The sequence below is a fragment of the Phocoena phocoena genome, chromosome 8 (assembly GCF_963924675.1).
Source record: "Phocoena phocoena chromosome 8, mPhoPho1.1, whole genome shotgun sequence".
Taxonomy (NCBI): domain Eukaryota; kingdom Metazoa; phylum Chordata; class Mammalia; order Artiodactyla; family Phocoenidae; genus Phocoena; species Phocoena phocoena.
This window is the reverse complement of record NC_089226.1, coordinates 110,041,579-110,057,445: the sequence shown is the minus strand read 5'-3', so window position 1 is coordinate 110,057,445 and position 15,867 is coordinate 110,041,579. Positions and strand designations below refer to the sequence as shown.

Genomic DNA, 15,867 nt, shown 5'->3' with positions numbered 1-15,867 from the left:
ATGGGGGCCGCGTCTAAGCCCCTGCCGCTCGTGGGCGCCCGGGGCTGGGGTCCGGAGCGGCGGGGAGGGGCCGGGGTCACCGGGGCACGGCATGCGTGCCAACCCCGTGCGCCCGCCCTCAGCACGGAGGCCCGCGCTGCCGCCGCCCGGGAGGTGCTCCTGGCTGCGCTCGAAGACCTAAGCCAGGAGCGGTTGAAGCGCTTCCGCCACAAGCTGCGGGACGCGCCGCTGCACGGCCTCCGCAAACCGTGGGGGCGGCTGGAGGGCGCGGACGCCGTGGACCTCGCGGAGCACCTGATCCATTTCGACGGGCCGGAGCGCAGGCTGGACGCGGCGCGAAAGACCCTGAAGAGGGCGGGCGTGCGCGATGTGGCGGCGCTGCTCAAGGAGCAGCGGCTGCGGAGTGAGCGCGGGGTGGGGCTCGCCAGGGTCCCCGCCCTCCGTTCCCTCCCGCCTGGGCAGATCCTGGCCACAGGCCTCCATCCTTCCACTTCCCCAGAAAAGCCCCGGGGCGCTCCCGGCCTGGGCGCGCTTCGTCCACAAATTCGCGGGCCCCAGGGCTCCGATCCTGCGGGTGGCCCCGACCCCTGATTGCGCCCCGCCGCGCACCGCACAGTCGGCGGGGCCTCACCGCAGTCCTCCCTTCCAGGGCTCGGCCTCAGCTCCTAGGCGCTGCTCTCCGTGTCCGGTAGGTCTCTCTCGGCGGGAGGCGCAGGCCCCGAGCTGTCCGGGCCTTGAGCCCTGGGTTTGGAGTACGAGTGTCCTCGAAGTCACTCGGAGGTTCCTGACAGCTGGTCCCAGGGAGGAGCGCGGATGGGAGGGGGACTGTGGTGCAACAGGGGAAACTGAGGTCTGAGCCCGGCGGAGAGGGCAACAGGCCCCTGAGAGTCGGCTGACACAGCCCGCCTCCTCCTCGACCCCCTGTTCCCCTCTCCTCTGTCCGGCCCTTCCCTGCCCCCAAGAGTACAAGAAGAAATACCGAGAGCACGTGCTGCGGCAGCACGCCAAGGTGAAGGAGAGGGACGCTCGCTCCGTGAAGATGAGCGAGCGCTTCAGCAAACTGCCCATCGCGCCCGATAGCGCTGCCCTGGAGCACGTGGCTGTGGGGCCCGCGGAAGAGCCGGAGCCGGAGCGCGCTCGGCGATCCGATACCCACACCTTCAACCGCCTGCTCTGCCGCGACGGGGAGGGCCAGAGACCGCCGACCGTGGTGCTGCAGGGCCCGGCGGGCATCGGCAAGACCATGGCGGCCAGGAAAATCCTGTACGACTGGGCGGCGGGCAAGCTGTACCACGGCCAGGTGGACTTCGCCTTCTTTGTGTCTTGCCGCGAGGTGCTGGAGCGACCGCGCACGTGCAGCCTGGCCGACCTGACCCCGGACCAGTACCCCGACCGCAACGCGCCCGTGCGGCAGATGCTAGCGCAGTCCACGCGGCTGCTGTCCATTCTGGACGGCGTGGACGAATTGCCGGCGCCAGGGCCCGCCGAGGCCGCGCCCTGCACAGACCCCCTTGAGGCCGCGAGCGGCGCGCGGATGCTGGGCGGCCTGCCGAGCAAGGCGCTGCTGCCCACGGCCCGCGTGCTGGTGACCGCGCGCGCCGCCGCCCCCGGGAGTCTGCAGAGCCGCCTGTGCTCCCCGCAGCGCGCCGAGGTGCGCGGCCCCTCCGACAAGGACAAGAAGTACTTCTACAGGTTCTTCCAGGACGAGTGGAGGGCGGAGCGTGCCTACCGCTGCGCGAAGGAGAATGAGACGCTGTTCTCGCTGTGCTTCGCCGTGTGCTGGACCGTGTGCCCCGTTCTGCGCCAGCTGCTCCAGGTCCTGACCTGTCGCGCACCTCCAAGACCACCACGTCCATGTACCTGCTTTTCATCGGCAGCGTCCTGAGCTCGGCGCCCGCGGCCGACCGACCTCGCCTGCAGGAAGAGCTGCACAAGCTGTGTCACCTGGCCTGCGAAGGCGTCCTCGGGGGCAGGGCGCAGGTCTCTGAGAAGGACCTGGAACGACTGGAGCTTTGCGGCTCCAAAGTCCAGGCGCAGTTTCTCAGCAAGAAGATGTGACAGGCGTGCTGGAAACCGAGGTCACCTACCGGTTCATCGACCGTCTGGAATTCTTAGCCGTGCTGTCCTACCTGCTGGAGGACGAAGGGCTCCCCAGACACCTGCTGGCGGCGTAGGAGCACTTCTGCGGGGGCACCCGGAGCCGCGTGGCCACCTCGCGCTCACTACGCGCTTCCTTTTCGGGCTACTGAACACAGAGAGGATGCGCGACATCGAGCACCACTTCGGCTGCGCGGTTTCAGAGCGCGGGAAGCAGGAAGTCCTGAGGTGGGTGCAGGATCAGGGCCAGGGCTGCCCTAGGGCGGCGCCAGAGGGGACCGAGGGGAGCCAAGCGCTCCGGGGCGCTGGGGAGTCAGAGGAGGAGGAGGGCGAAGAGCTCAGCGACCTGCTGGAGCTGCTGTACTGCCGGTACGAGACGCAGGAGGGCGCCCTTGTGCACCAGGCCCTGCGCGGCCTCCGTGAGCTGGCACTGGAGTGAGTGCACTTCAGCAGAATGGACCTGGCCGTCCTGAGCTACTGCGTGCCGTGCTGCCCGGCGGGGCAGGCCCTGCAGCTGGTTAGCTGCAGACTGGCCACTGCCCAGGAGAAGAAAAAGAAGGGCCTGATGAAGCGGCTACAGGGCAGCCTGGGAGGCAGCTCGTGAGTCCCCAGAGCAGGACGGCCCTCTTCTGCAGGCCCTCTGTGTGCGGCGTGTGTGCATCTTATGCACTGAAGTGTCCACCTGGGCCTGGGGAGTGTGTCCAGACCTGACGCCTGCTCCCCAGAGGAGAGGCACGACTTCAGGCTGGTTTTCCCACCTCCTTGCAAGGCAGCTCCCAGGGTGTCCTCACCATGCCCCGCACCGCAGCACCCACATCCGAGGCAACCCTCCCAGCACTCCCCCCACCCACCACGATGCCTTCTCATAAGTCCTGGCCTATACCACGCCCTCTGTGCCCTGAGCCTTTGCTTCTACTGTTCCCTCCACCCAGAATACTGTTCACTGCCTATCCTCAAAGCCTCTCCAAACCATCCCAGCTGGCCTGAGACCATTTTGGCCTCAGAAATGCCCCACTGACCACCGTGTGCCACGACATCTGCCCGTACCCAGCTCCTCCACCAGACCCTCTGCTCCTCCAGGGGCAAAGCTCGTGCCGTTGTTTCTGTACAGTTAATTCCAACCCAGCACCTGACTCAGGTGCTCAGCATCTGTTGGGAGAACGAACGGCAGGACGCTGACGGGGCTGGGGCTGGGGATGCCCACTGCAGGTGCGAGGACAGGCCCACCTGGTGTGTGCAGGTGACGTGTCTCCATGGCACTCGCATAGACAGCTTCAGTGGGAGGCGCTTGTGGCCACAGTTGAGTGGTTTCACTCTGGGCTTGGGCTGAAGAGGGAGGAGGGTCCTGGCCCAGCTTGTGGGTGAGGCAGAAGCAGCTCCGATACCTCAGGACCGTAGGAAGGAGTCCTTTGCGGGAGTGAGGGATTGGAAGGGGCTGGGGCCTTCACCTTCCTTTCTCTCTTAGTAGCTCTCGAACCACCATGAGAAAACCCCCGGGCTCCCCACTGCATCCACTCTGTGAGTGGACCGACCGACAGTGTGGTCTGAACACCCTGATGTGAGTGAACATGCCCCCAGCCCTTCCCCTGGAAGGGATGCAGAGCAGGACACCCTGGGCAGGGACAGAGGTGTGGCCCTTTCTGGGGATGGCTGAGAGGACAGGCTGAGAACCTGTGGCCTCTGGTGTCCCTTGCTGGGGTCGACAGGCTCTGCCCACACAGGACAGAGGAGGGAAGAGGGGATGGGGGCAGGGCTCCAGCACCAGCTTAGGTGCTAGTTAGGACGGTGGGCTTGGCCCCAGTCTGAGTGGGAAGCAGAGTACAGCTGAGCATCCTGGGGGAGGGATAAAGAAGGCCAGACGACTGTATTTTTCTCCCCAAGGAAGGCTGCTCAGTGCTATTGTGAAATGCTGGGCGGTCCCTCTGGATTCTTACAAGCAGATGTGGAAGGCGTTCAGGGCGCGAGCTCTGAGGCCAGTCTGCGGTCTGAGCTTCAGTTTCCTCCCCTGGGAAGTGGAGCCAGTAGCTTCCACCTCAGAAGGTTGATGTGAGAATTAATGAGGCAGTACTTAGTACATAATCGTTCCAATGACTGTTCACCACCACCAAGTAAGCAGAAAGTAAGAAAGGCTGTAGGAACTAGTACCGAAGGGGCATGTGGTGAAACAGGCACAGTCCTGTGTCAATGGTGACCCAGGGTAACTTGGCATAAACATCAGGAGCCGAAACAGTGATCAGCGCACTTGGCCCATTAGTTCTGCTGCCCGGCTAAGTGCATGAAGATGTTCCTCGCAGCATTGTTTATGATGCCCAGCTAACTAAATAAGCTCAGCCCACCTGCACTTGGCGGGTGATTACATGGAGTTAGACGTATTAAGAACGAGGTCTCTTATTGGCTCATCCAGAAGCTGGTGGAAAATGCCCTGAGGGAAGAGGGGAGTGCAGTCCAGCAGGGACACACATGTGACAAAGGGCAGGAGAAGCTCTGTGGGGCCCAGGGAGGCAGGTGTGCGGCCAGCACGTCTGCAGACTGAACCTCAGCCCCCAGGGAGTGGGCAGCTTGCACAGCTGGGGACCCATGTACCTCCTGACCACAGGCTGTCCCGCTGCAAACTGCCGACGTGGTCTGCAGAGACCTCTCTGAGGCCCTGACGGAGCTGGGCCTCTTCCACAGCTGGCTCAGCGAGGCCGGCCTGCATGCGCTGAGTGAGGGCCTGGCCTGACCCCAGTGCAGGCTGCAGACACTCAGGTGAGGGCCGGCCTGGAAGGGACCAAGGGGGAGACAGGGGCTCCCATAGCAGCTCCTGCGGTCAGCACTGCCCGCTAGGGTGCAGCAGCTGGGCCTCCAGGAGGCTCCCAGTATGTGTTTGGCCTGCTCCAGCAGAGCCCAGCGCTGACTACCCTTGACCTCAGTGGCTGCCAGCTGTCGGGGACTATGGCGACCCACTTGTGTGCCGTCCTGCAGCTCCCAGGGTGCCGCCTGCAAAGCCTCAGGTGGGGGCAGCGCCGGGAAAGGTGCGGGAACACAGCCTCTCCACCCTGGCTTGGGGTGGGCGCCAGGGGCTTCCCCCAGACCTCACAGAGGAGTCCCGCCCAGGGCCCTCCCGAGGGACCCTGCTGAGACTCAGCCCCTGGAGACCCACCCCCTAAATCCCTGGCCCCAGCCCTGGGCTTCAACCACTCCGCCAGACCAAATGTCCATCTAGTGTCTGGTGCACATGGCCACAGTCTGGACCGGCACGCTTTTACTCCCCCGAAGGCTCTGGCCCCTAGTCCCTACCCACTCCCCCAGCCTCTGACAGTCCCCTTAGTGGCCGCCTCCCGTCCCTGTGTGCCTTTGGCATAACCCAGGTCAACAGCTCCCCGTCGCTGCCTCCCCGAGCCCTGGCCTCCTTCCCCCACCAGCTCCACTTCTGTCCTCTGCAGACGGCTACAGTCTAACCTCCGTGGAGCTGAGCGAGCGGTCACTGCAGGAGCTGCGGGCCGTGGGGACAGCAAAGGTGGGACTGGCCGTCACCCACCCAGCGTTGGACAGCGACCCCCAGCCTCACAAAGGGCTCGGCAGTGACCCCTGAGGCCCTGGGGGAGGGCTCTAGTCAGCCCTACGGAGTAGCCCTCCCCACTCCAAGGGCAAGAGGTTGGTGCTCTCTGCTGTGGGCAACTCTTTTGAGCCTGAGGGGCCCTGGACAGGCAGATGGGAGACCCAGACAGACACGGCCCCTTACCTGCTCCTGGACAGCCCCCGAGACCTCCCCACACCCTGGGGACAGGTATGTCTCTGTCCTCCCCACCAGGAGGAGGGGGTCCCCTCCCCCAACCCCACTGCTGCCCCACCCACGCTCCTCTCCTGGGACCCTCCAGCCCTCCCATTGCAGGCGCCCCTCAGCAACAAGGGTGACGCTGAGCGCCCCCGGGAATTGAGGACCTACAGTGTGTTGGCCTTTACCTGGTGCAGGATGACCCGTTTGCTGATCCCGTGCCCACGCACAGTATGGGCACCCAGAGCCCACTACTCGGCTCCAGCCATAGGGCATCAAGCAGGGGCTGGCCCTTGGCTGAAGGCAGGTGGATCACCCTCCCTCCTCAGGAGTTTGGGTCTCAGCATTAGGAGTGAAGCCATCCCCGAGGCTGTGTGGTGAGCCCAGAGGTGTCCGCTCGCTGTCTGAGGACTTCAGGAACAGGCCAGAGGGGAGTGGGCAGGAGCAGTAGCCCCTGCTCCGGACGGGAGCTGTGACGGCGCACGTGGTGGGCAGCGCCCCGTGCGCTGGTGATAAATTCTCCGTGGCATTTGTTTTCGTCGGTTTCTGTTGCACTTAGCCAGGCATCCTAACAGGTATTCATACTCTTTCCTTTGGTCCCCAGCCCATCTCAGTGGGACAGGGTTGCAGCCCCCGTTTCCTGGGTGAGCTCAGGGGAACACCCTGATGCAGGAAGCTCTGACGTGAGGCTTGGTCTCCATGGGCAGGGCCAGCGACTGACAGCCCCCGAATCCTGAAGTCTTCTCTGCCCAACCCTGCTGGACTTGGCCAGCTTCTGGGACCCCAGTCAGCCCCTCCACTTCCCCAAATTCCCTTCCATAATCCAGTTATTCATTCCACAGAACAGACCAAAAATCCCTGCCCTCCTGGAGCTGGCCTTCGAGGAAGAAGGGAAAGCAGGGGGGCTGGGGGGATGGAGCCAGCGGTTTCCTCTTACATGTAAGTAGTCTGGGAACATCTGGTTGTGGACGAGGCATTTGAAAACGGAAGGAAGGGAGGGACCAACCCTAAGGATGTCCTGAAGAAAAGGCAGTGGGATGGCAAGTGTAAAGGCCGCAAAGGGGCCTGTCTTGGTTGGCTGCTGCTATAACAAAATACCATACACCGGGTGGCTTGTCAACAAGATAAGTTTATTTCTCGTAGTTCTGGAGGCTGGGATGTCCAAGGTTAAGATGCCAGTCAACTTGGTGTCTGGTGAGGAGCCTCTCCCTGCAGATGGCTGTCTTCTGGCTGTGTTCTCACAGGGTAGAGAGAGGGCGAGCTCTCGGGCCTCTTATAAGGGCAGAAATCCCGTTCTTGACAGCTCGTGACCTAATTACGTCCCAAAGGCCCCACCTCCAAATACCATCACACTGGGGATTAGAATTCAATGGATGGGTTTGGGGGGTCACATTCCACCCATAACAGGGAGCACGCTTGGAATGGTGCAGAAGCAGCCAGGAAGCCAGGGTGGCAGCAGCGGGATGGGGGAGGGACTGAGGGTGGGGAGGGGGCCCTGGGTGGCTTGTCCTGACAGTGAGGTGGGCACCACTGCAGGCTGTGAGAACTTGACCACTCCTGGGATAGATGTGGCTCTGGGTCTGCTGACAAGGGCTGTGGGGCCAGAGCAAGGACTGCACTAACCCAGGAGCACGGCCTGGACTGAGGGTGGACGGTGAGAGCGGGCACGCCCTGGAAGGGGGACGCGCCGGTGGATGTAGGTGTGGGGACAGCGGGCCTGAGCAGCGGGATGGGCAAAGTCACCATGGCCTGTGCTGGGCAGGCCACGGCAAGGGCAGGTTTCAGGGACACGTTGAATCCGAGTGTCTCTGGCTGGGCGAGTGGTCAGAGCACAGTCATTCGGGTCAGACCAGGGCCAGAGAGACGAGGTCCAGACAGCCCCAGGGCCTGGAGCCTCCAGCGGGGCAGGGGGCAAGTGGGTAGACAGGCTGAGAGAGGAGGCTGGGGAGAGCCAGAAATTGGGGCGGGGACAAAGGAAGGCGGGGCTCCAGGAGGGGGACCTGCCTCACCTCTCCGGGGCGGACGGGGGTTCAGGGAGAGAGGCAGGACCCGGCGGCAAGAGAAGGGACACCTAAGCCGAAACCCCGTCCCTCTCAGTTCCACCCTTGGAGAAGACTCAAGGCAGAGTTGGAGCTGGCCTCCTCGCGGCCTCGCACGCACGACTGCTCGAGGCGGCGCGCCCCGCCCGCCCCGGGGGTGGGGACGTTCCATCCGGCCCGCGCTGCGCGCCCTGGGGCGGGGACCGCGGGGCCTTCCGGTGACAAGACTACTTCTCCGTCCGGGCCGGCGCCCACCCGCTGGAGCCGAGGGACGCTTCTGGGCTGCGGCGAGCCCCAGGGACGCGCCCGACGGCCCGCCTACCCCCCAACCCCCAGCTGCTGCCGGCACCCCACCCCGTACCCAGCCGGCCTCCTGGAGGGTGAGGCCCGCCGGCTGAGGCCTCCTCCTTCCCGCCAGCCGGACGGCTTCGAGGCGGTGCGCCCGGAGAGAGCTGGAAGGGACTGAGGCCCTAAGGTGGGAATCCGGGGCCTCTGCTGTGTCCCTGGAGATCAGTATTGGGGGCGAGGGTCTCTGAGGGTTGAGGGTGTTTCCTGGGGTGGCTTGAGAGTGGGGTTCTGGACAGTCGGGGCTGCCCAGGTGGGTCACACACGTCCCTCCACCCGTGGGGGCATTAACCAGGTTCCAAGGCAAGCTTCGGGGTTTACAGAAAAGGGAGGCCCAACCAATGGTGGGGGCCTCTGACTCCCCCTTTTGCAGGCCCCTCCGCTGAGCCAACCTTTTCATGGAGGATGCTGGCAAGGACGCCACCAGATTCACTGCCCATTCTCTGCCCAGTGACCCCCGGCTCTTGGCCACCGTGACCAATGCCTACTTGGGCACACGCGTGTATCACGAGACACTGCATGTGAGCGGAGTGTACAATGGGGCTTGGGGGGATACGCACCGGGCCATTCTGCCCAGTCCCCTCAACGTCCAGCTGGAGGCCCCTGCAGGATCAGGAGAGCAGCTGACCAAGACCTTTGTCCTGGACACTAACACAGGTAGCCACTGCCTGACCTCCCCCTCCCCTCCACCATTGTTCCAAGTGAGTGGGAGACCCGACAGAGGTCCCATCGAGAGGATGCCGACTCCCAAAGAAAAGGAAGCCCTGAGAGGCCACTTTGTGAGGCCTTCAGCTGGACGGGCCTCCTGGGCTGGCAGGAGCTGGCGGCGCCTGTGCAGCTGTCGCTTCCCAGACAGGGCACCTGGGGCTTAGAGGTGACTCCACTCCCCGCCGGCAGCTTTGGAACTGTCCTCGGCGGCCCTGAGTGGGGTGTGCAAGTTGCCCTGTCTTCCCCTCCCCACCCCTGCCCCGCCAGGCTCCTTTCTGCACACCCTGGAGGGCCCCAGCTTCCGGGCCTCCCAGCGCATCTATGCCCACCGCACGCTGCCTCACGTCCTGGCCTTCAGTGTGTCCATCACCCGCTTGGCCACAGGGAGCTGGCCCATCACTGTGCTGCTGCAGTCAACCTTCTCCCCAGAAAGCCCGGACCTGGACCTGCATCTGGGTCCTGACTTCCAGGGAGCCCGGTGAGGAGGGGGCGGGGGGCCAGCTGGGTAGCCCGAGGAGGGAGCCCGTCCCTGAGACACAGCCATCCTGTTGCAGGTACCTGTACGGCCACACACTCACCCCCGAGCAGCCTGGGGGGGCACAGCAGGAGGTGCACATGCTGTGGACGCCGGTGCCCCCAGCCTTGACCCTTGGGGAAGGGGAGGAGGACGGGACGTGGGAGTTCCTGACGGTGGTGGGTGGCAGCCAGGCCGAAGCCCAGGCCTGCCTCGCCGATGCCCTGCAGCTGCAGGCCAGGCGCGCTCTCTACGTGGCCCATGCACAGGCCTGGGCCCAGCTCTGGGCAGGCTGTGGCCTGGATGTGGAGGGGCCCCTGCGTCTGCGCCAGGCCCTGCGTGGAGCTCTCTACTACCTGCTCAGTGCCCTGCCCCAGCCCGGGGCCCCAGGATACGTCTGCCACGGCCTCAGCCCAGGGGGCCTCTCCAACGGGAGCCGTGAGGAATGCTACTGGGGCCACGTCTTCTGGGACCAGGTGCGCACCATCCGTCCTTAACGCACACCTGCTGCAGAGCCGGCTGTACACAGAGCTGCTGCCTCTATCCTGCATGGGATGGGGCTGTGGTTGGGAAGGCCCAGGGACTGTGGCAGACGGAAGGCTTCCTGGAGGAAGTAGTGTCTCGGCTGAAGGCTGTGTAGGCATTTGGTGAAAACGAGTGATGTGATTCAGGCAAGGGGACCAGAAGGTTCAGAGGCCCAGAACTGAGCAGGTGCAGGGCATCTTTCCAGGGCATCTGTGCAGGGTGCCCTCACCGCTGCAGGAAGAGCGGTTGTAGAGGGGGCTGAGGAGGCTGTGGAGACTTTAACTGGGGAAGGACATGGGCAGCCGTGGGCTCTGGGAAGACCCCTGTGGCTGTTGAGTGGAGCGAGGGTGGAGCAAGGTGAGGCAGCCAGGACCGGCTGACGGCTGGGCTCGGGAGGGTCCAGGATGCTGCTGCACGTTTCCTGATGCCGGAGAAGCTGCTGCTCTGCTCCCTCTACAGGTGAGGCTCAGGGAGGCTGAGCTGCTCACTCTGGGTCGGGCAGCTAGTGAGCAACAGAGCAGGCACCCCCCACCCCCACCAGGCTGCCCACGCCCGGGCAGACGCAGATGCCCGCTGGGGACCAGGCCTGAGGAGCGTCTGGGCTGGGGATGGGACTGTGGGGTTGGCAGGCAGAGGGCAGACCCAGGACAGACCCAGATGGGGCAGGAGAGGAGGGAGCTGGATGTGGCCCATGGGGAGAGAGGAGTGAGAGCGCCAGGACGAGGGGGCCCCTCGGCTGTGCTCGCAGGACCTCTGGATGTTCCCCAGTATCCTGATGTTGCACCCGGAGGCCGCCAGGGCTCTCCTGCAGTACCGCATCCGGACGCTCGGTGGAGCCCTGTACAACGCCCGGAACCTAGGCTACCAGGTGAGGGGGACTGAGCACGTACCCTACGGGGCCCCCCAGAGGGCTGGCCACCCTTCATCCCTCACCCCAGCTCCCTCTGTGGGTGTGGCTGGAATGTCCTGGATTCTTATAGAGGCTCTGTGGCATCCCCCAGCCTGTACTGTACGTGTGGGAACAACAGCCTGACCGGGACCCCACAGGACGTCCCCTCACTGCCCTGCCCCAGGGCAAGTACACAGTGGAAACGGGGCAGAAGCCACCTGGCCCACGATGGGGCCACACAGAGGGCACTCAGAGCCCCCAGGCCCCCACGAGGTCACGCGGGACAACTGGTGCCCCCGCCTCTGTCTGCCCTCCATGGCTGAAGGCTGAGAGCGTCGAGAACCGGGGTGGGCTACCCCCGGCCCCCCGAGAGCGAAGTCAAGTCTACTCCAACCCCGCAGGGAGCCAAGTTTGCCTGGGAGAGCGCGGGCTCCGGCCTAGAGGTCTGCCCTGAGGCCATTTATGGGACCCAGGAGATCCACATCAACGGGGCCGTGGTGCTGGCCTTCCGGCTGTACTACCACACCACCCAGGTGAGGTGTCACTGTGCCACCACGTGTGACCCCCTACCTAGCGAGGCTACGCCCTCCACGCTGCCATGACTTCCTGTCCAGGCCGGTCCGGCGTAGCATCTCAGAGCCAGGCCTTCACTTCTGGGCACTCAGAAGGGTAGGCGTTGACAAGAAATACAGTGACCAGTGGGAACTAGAATCGCAGGTGCCACGGCCTCTGACGCACCACCTCCTGCTCTCCAGGACCTGCAGCTGTTCCGAGAGGCTGGGGGCTGGGACGTGGTCAGTGCCGTGGCTGAGTTTTGGTGCAGCCGCGTAGAGTGGAGCCCCGGGGAGGAGAAGTTCCACCTGAAGGGTGAGAGCGTGGCCATGTGGGAGGCGTGTGGATGACGGGGCAGGGGCGGGGGAGTGGATGGTCACAAGTGGGGGAGCAGGTGGCTGCTTCTCAGTTCAGCGTGTGGTCGCCACCTGATGCCGACAAGCCCACACTGGCGACTGGCATCAGGGGCAGGTCCCTAAGTCCCTGCACTGAATACCACCTTGTACTTTTGTGCCCAGGAGTCATGCCCCCTGACGAATACCATTCAGGGGTCGACAACTCCGTGTACACCAACGTTCTGGTCCAGAACAGGTCAGACCCAAGAACCCGCCCCACCTCCACCATGCAGGGGGCCAACCAGGAGTGCAGGGCTGCAGCCCACCTCTCCCCATCTCTACTCCTAGCCTGCGCTTTGCTGCTGCCCTGGCCCAGGACCTGGGTCAGCCCGTCCCTAACCAGTGGCTGGTGGTGGCTGATAAGATCAAGGTGCCCTTTGACCCAAAACTGAACTTCCACCCTGAGTTTGATGGGTACCAGCCTGGTGAGTGGACTTGGAGCTGCTTCAGGGCCCTTCTCTCCTCCCACAGGACCTCGTGTCCGCCCTGGATGCCCCCTTTCCAACAGAGCAGCCCCCGCCCTCCCCACCTCACCCCATCAGCAGCATCTCCCCCCTCCCCCCCAGGAGAGGAGGTGAAGCAGGCAGACGTTGTGCTCCTGGGGTACCCCGTCCCCTTCCCCCTGAGTCCTCAAGTTCGCAGGCAAAACCTGGAGATGTATGAGGCTGTGACGTCCCCCCAGGGCCCTGCCATGACCTGGGTAAGGAAACTGCAGGGTGTGAGGTGGTGGTCCCCAGGGCAGCCCTGGCCCTGCCCCACTGGCCTCAGTCTTCCTTCCCCCCGCAGTGGGCCTCACCCCAGCGTGACCTCTGATCTCTGTCCCCAGAGCATGTTTGCAGTGGGCTGGATGGAGCTGAAGGACCCCGGGCGGGCGTGGGACCTCCTGCAGAAGAGCTTCGCCAACGTCACGGAGCCCTTCAAGGTCAGCCTGGCCAGAGCCTCGACCTACACGCCGACCACGCCCACCTCCTGCACTGACTGCTTTGCCCCCTGCAGGTGTGGACGGAGAATGCAGACAGGTCGGGTGCCGTGAACTTCCTGACAGGCATGGGGGGCTTCCTGCAGGCGGTGCTCTTTGGGGTCACGGGATTCAGGTGAGTGCAGTGGCAGGCAGAGGGTAACCACCTGCCGCCACCCCCCTCCTCACAGACCTTCCCCTCGCCGCAGGATCACTGAGGCCGGTTTGACCTTCGACCCCATGTGTCCAGCGGGGATCTCCGGAGTGTGCGTCTCTGGCATCTCCTACCAGGGGAGCAAGCTTGACTTTTCCTTCTCCGAGGGCTCTGTGACAGTTGAGGTCACTGCCCGAGCAGGGCCCTGGGCCCCGCCGCTGGAGGCTGAGCTGTGGCCGTCACAGAATCGGCTCCCCCTGTCCCCAGGTAGGCCGCCACTCCCAGACCCACCCAGGGGTCCAGGGCACGTGACCCCCAAGGTAGCCCCCAGTGTGTGCCCTCACCCCACAATGCCTCCTCTCCCTGCAGGACACAAGGTCTCCTTTCCCTGCTCAGCTGGCCGGATACAGAGGTCACACCTGTAGGAAGCAGGGGCAGCAAGTTCTGCTCCAGGAGTTTCCTGGAAAGATTTTTTGAAAACATTAAACATCTGCGCAGAGCCCACAGGACCCCCTCTGGGACACCCTTGGGCCCTCCAGCCCCACCGAGTCCCCCCCGCCCCCCGCCCAGTCCTGCCCCCTCCCCCAAAACGACCAGGGCTGTTGGCTTCAGGGATGTCTCTCAGGTCCTCCCCCCTGGCCACTCCCTCTGCGGGTGCCCCTGCTGGCTGCGCCCACCCCTCCTCAACGCCCTCCCGGCCTGCCACCCCCTCCCACCCTCCTCCACACGGCAGCCAGGCTCACGGGTTCCAAGGAAAGTCTGGATTCTTTGGCCCAAGTTCAAGACTCTGCCTCTAGCCTGAGCCCCTCCCCAGCCCAACCCCCCATAGATGGTCAGCTTTCTTGCAGCCTCACACAGCATGTCTGTTCCCGCCCTCCCTCAGTGCCCCTTCCCTAGGACCCCACAGGGTGAGGTGGGAGAAGGGCCAGCGGTTCTGCGAAGACAGAGGCAGATGCCGGCCTTGATGGGGAGCACGGCAGGATGAGGGGCGTGGGGGAGACTCAGTCTCCTGTGGGATTACTTGGGACACCGCATCGCAGCTTCACAAAGGACCCTTCTGTGTCACACGAGGGAGCATCAGGTATGGCTGGGTCCAGGCGCTCCTGGGCTGTTGTGAGCGCTCGGCATCCTCAGTCCTTGGGTCCTCTTGCCTCTGGGCCACTTGAGTCAAGTCGGATGGTCTCTGTCACATGCCTTTCCTCAGCCAGGAAGGCAGGGGAGTGGGGTGTGGAGCAAGACCCTGCATTTCCTCTGACCAGCCAGAAGGACTGGGGCCAGGTGTGCGTGAGTTCCAGGCCACGGCCCTGGGCCCACCTGTCCTGGGCAGGCTGCCCTCAGCCGAGGCTCTGCCCACTGTCTCCTCCTGGGCTTCAGCCCCTCAGTTGGCACAGCAGACTTGGGTTTCCCCAGGGTGAGGCGAGATGGTGTCTGCCATGGAAATCCTGGCGAGGGCCGAGCCTGCTGCAGCAGATCTGCCTGAGGAGTGGGCAAGCTTTGTCTGCTGTGAGGAGCTGACAAGCTCCCTGCTGAACGTGAGGATTTCGTAAAGGATCAAGTTTCCCTTCCACGCCGCTGGGAAGCACAGTCACTTGCTCGCGTAGAGCAAGTAAGCGAGTCCCGCCAACGTCTGCACCCCTCCTTAATCTGCAAACCGTGCTCTCTGTTCTCAGTGGAGAGTTAGCCCGAGTTCTCCAAGAAGCAGACACCAGGCAGACAAACTGTGATGGACTGAAGCCCCATGAGGGAGAGAGGGAAGGGGGTGGCTGCAGGGAGTGTGGCCGAGCTGCAGACCAGCTCCCTGAGGGCCTGTGGCCTCAGAATGGATCCCGCGACTTGGTGGGGCTCCCCCAGGGGCCCACAGGCTCTCGCTCAACCGGTGGCAGTGCCGCAAAGGCCCAGGCATGTCTGCTGAAGCACAGCATGGTGGCCAGGGACTGTCCCCATGAAGCAGACACTTGCCTTTGCAGCCCTGGAGCCAGATGTGGGCACAGGCATCAGGTGGGGCTGCTAGGTGGCCCTTCACCCACAGGACTGACGTAGCTTGATACGTGCCGCGTGTGTGCCGTGTGTGTGTGCCTGTGGAGGAGCAACCCTCCAAGGGGCCGTGACAGGGTGGCAGCATGTGTGTGCTGGCCTGGCTGGTCTGGCCCATGACAGCCAATTGCCTGAACCTGACCAGGGTCCTTCAACCTGCCCAGGACACAGGCTGGAAAGGTTGCTGGTGACCTTCTGTGCCTGGCTTGACTGCGTATTCTCTGTCCTCAGCAGCTGGGCAAGGGCTGGACAATGTCTGCTCCCCTCACCAAATGTGGAGACCAGAAGACTATCCCCTGCTTGGAGACATGTACCCGGCTACACACAGGCTGACCCCCGCTCCCAGCCTCTGTGTCCAGCATGGGTTGGTCCCTTCCTGGGCCAAACCTGGAGCTCAGTGTTGGAACACCGTCTCCATCCTAGTCCGAGCGCTGGCCTTGTCCTTAGTCCAATGTAGGGCCAGTGCCCAGGAAGGGGCACTGCTCCATCTCCACCCCAGGCCCCGGCCAGCACAACCTCTGCCTCAGGGGCTGGCTCGGAGCAGCACACACTCAGCAGGGGGCTGGGGTACCGCCGGCCTGCGGCCGGGATTCATCTCTGCTGGCACGCTTTGGAGACAGCTGGACCAACTGTTGGCTGTCACAAGAGGGGGGCTACTCTGGGGGCTCCAAGTACAGGAGCTAGACAGAGACCCAGGCCCCCAGCCCAGGCAGGGTGGGCAAGCAAAGGGAGGGAAGGGACCATGGGTGGGGTATTCAGAGCCCTGAGCCACCCTGTGGTTAAGGCCCCTGCAATTTGCCTGCCCTGTCATTAGCCCGGCCACAGCAAGGCCCAGGGGCCCCACCCCCAGCCACACAGGGTGTGCGTGTGTCTTTGGCAGCCCCCACTCTGCCAGGCTCT

The 15,867-nt window shown here is 64.1% G+C and overlaps 2 protein-coding genes across 2 annotated transcripts; both read left to right on the top strand.

Moving 5' to 3' along the window:
• On the top strand, positions 1 to 8,359 carry NLRP6 (NLR family pyrin domain containing 6). The gene is given in 15 exon segments (XM_065882508.1): positions 1 to 403; positions 650 to 688; positions 963 to 1,811; positions 1,814 to 2,050; positions 2,053 to 2,154; positions 2,157 to 2,697; positions 3,566 to 3,655; positions 4,694 to 4,713; positions 4,716 to 4,845; positions 4,924 to 4,949; positions 4,952 to 5,090; positions 5,533 to 5,660; positions 5,787 to 5,866; positions 5,972 to 6,085; positions 7,952 to 8,359. Coding segments are annotated over 15 exon segments (3,306 nt in total).
• Positions 8,360 to 9,561: 1,202 nt separating this feature from the next.
• PGGHG (protein-glucosylgalactosylhydroxylysine glucosidase) lies at positions 9,562 to 13,388 on the top strand. Its single transcript, XM_065882676.1, has 11 exons — positions 9,562 to 9,936; positions 10,734 to 10,853; positions 11,276 to 11,407; positions 11,630 to 11,741; positions 11,945 to 12,017; positions 12,110 to 12,246; positions 12,388 to 12,521; positions 12,648 to 12,743; positions 12,818 to 12,915; positions 12,989 to 13,200; positions 13,303 to 13,388. The coding sequence occupies exons 1-11, from the start codon at positions 9,562 to 9,564 to the stop codon at positions 13,356 to 13,358; spliced, it is 1,545 nt and encodes a 514-aa protein (XP_065738748.1). The 3' UTR covers positions 13,359 to 13,388.
• Positions 13,389 to 15,867: the final 2,479 nt, after the last annotated feature.

Excerpts from the sequence above, each read along its gene's own strand:
- PGGHG (XM_065882676.1), top strand. The coding sequence starts at position 9,562 with ATGCTGTGGACGCCGGTGCCCCCAGCCTTGACCCTTGGGGAAGGGGAG. Across the intron at positions 11,742-11,944 it reads GGAGAAGTTCCACCTGAAGG|GAGTCATGCCCCCTGACGAA; the intron begins GTGAGAGCGTGG and ends TTTTGTGCCCAG. Across the intron at positions 13,201-13,302 it reads TCGGCTCCCCCTGTCCCCAG|GACACAAGGTCTCCTTTCCC; the intron begins GTAGGCCGCCAC and ends CTCTCCCTGCAG.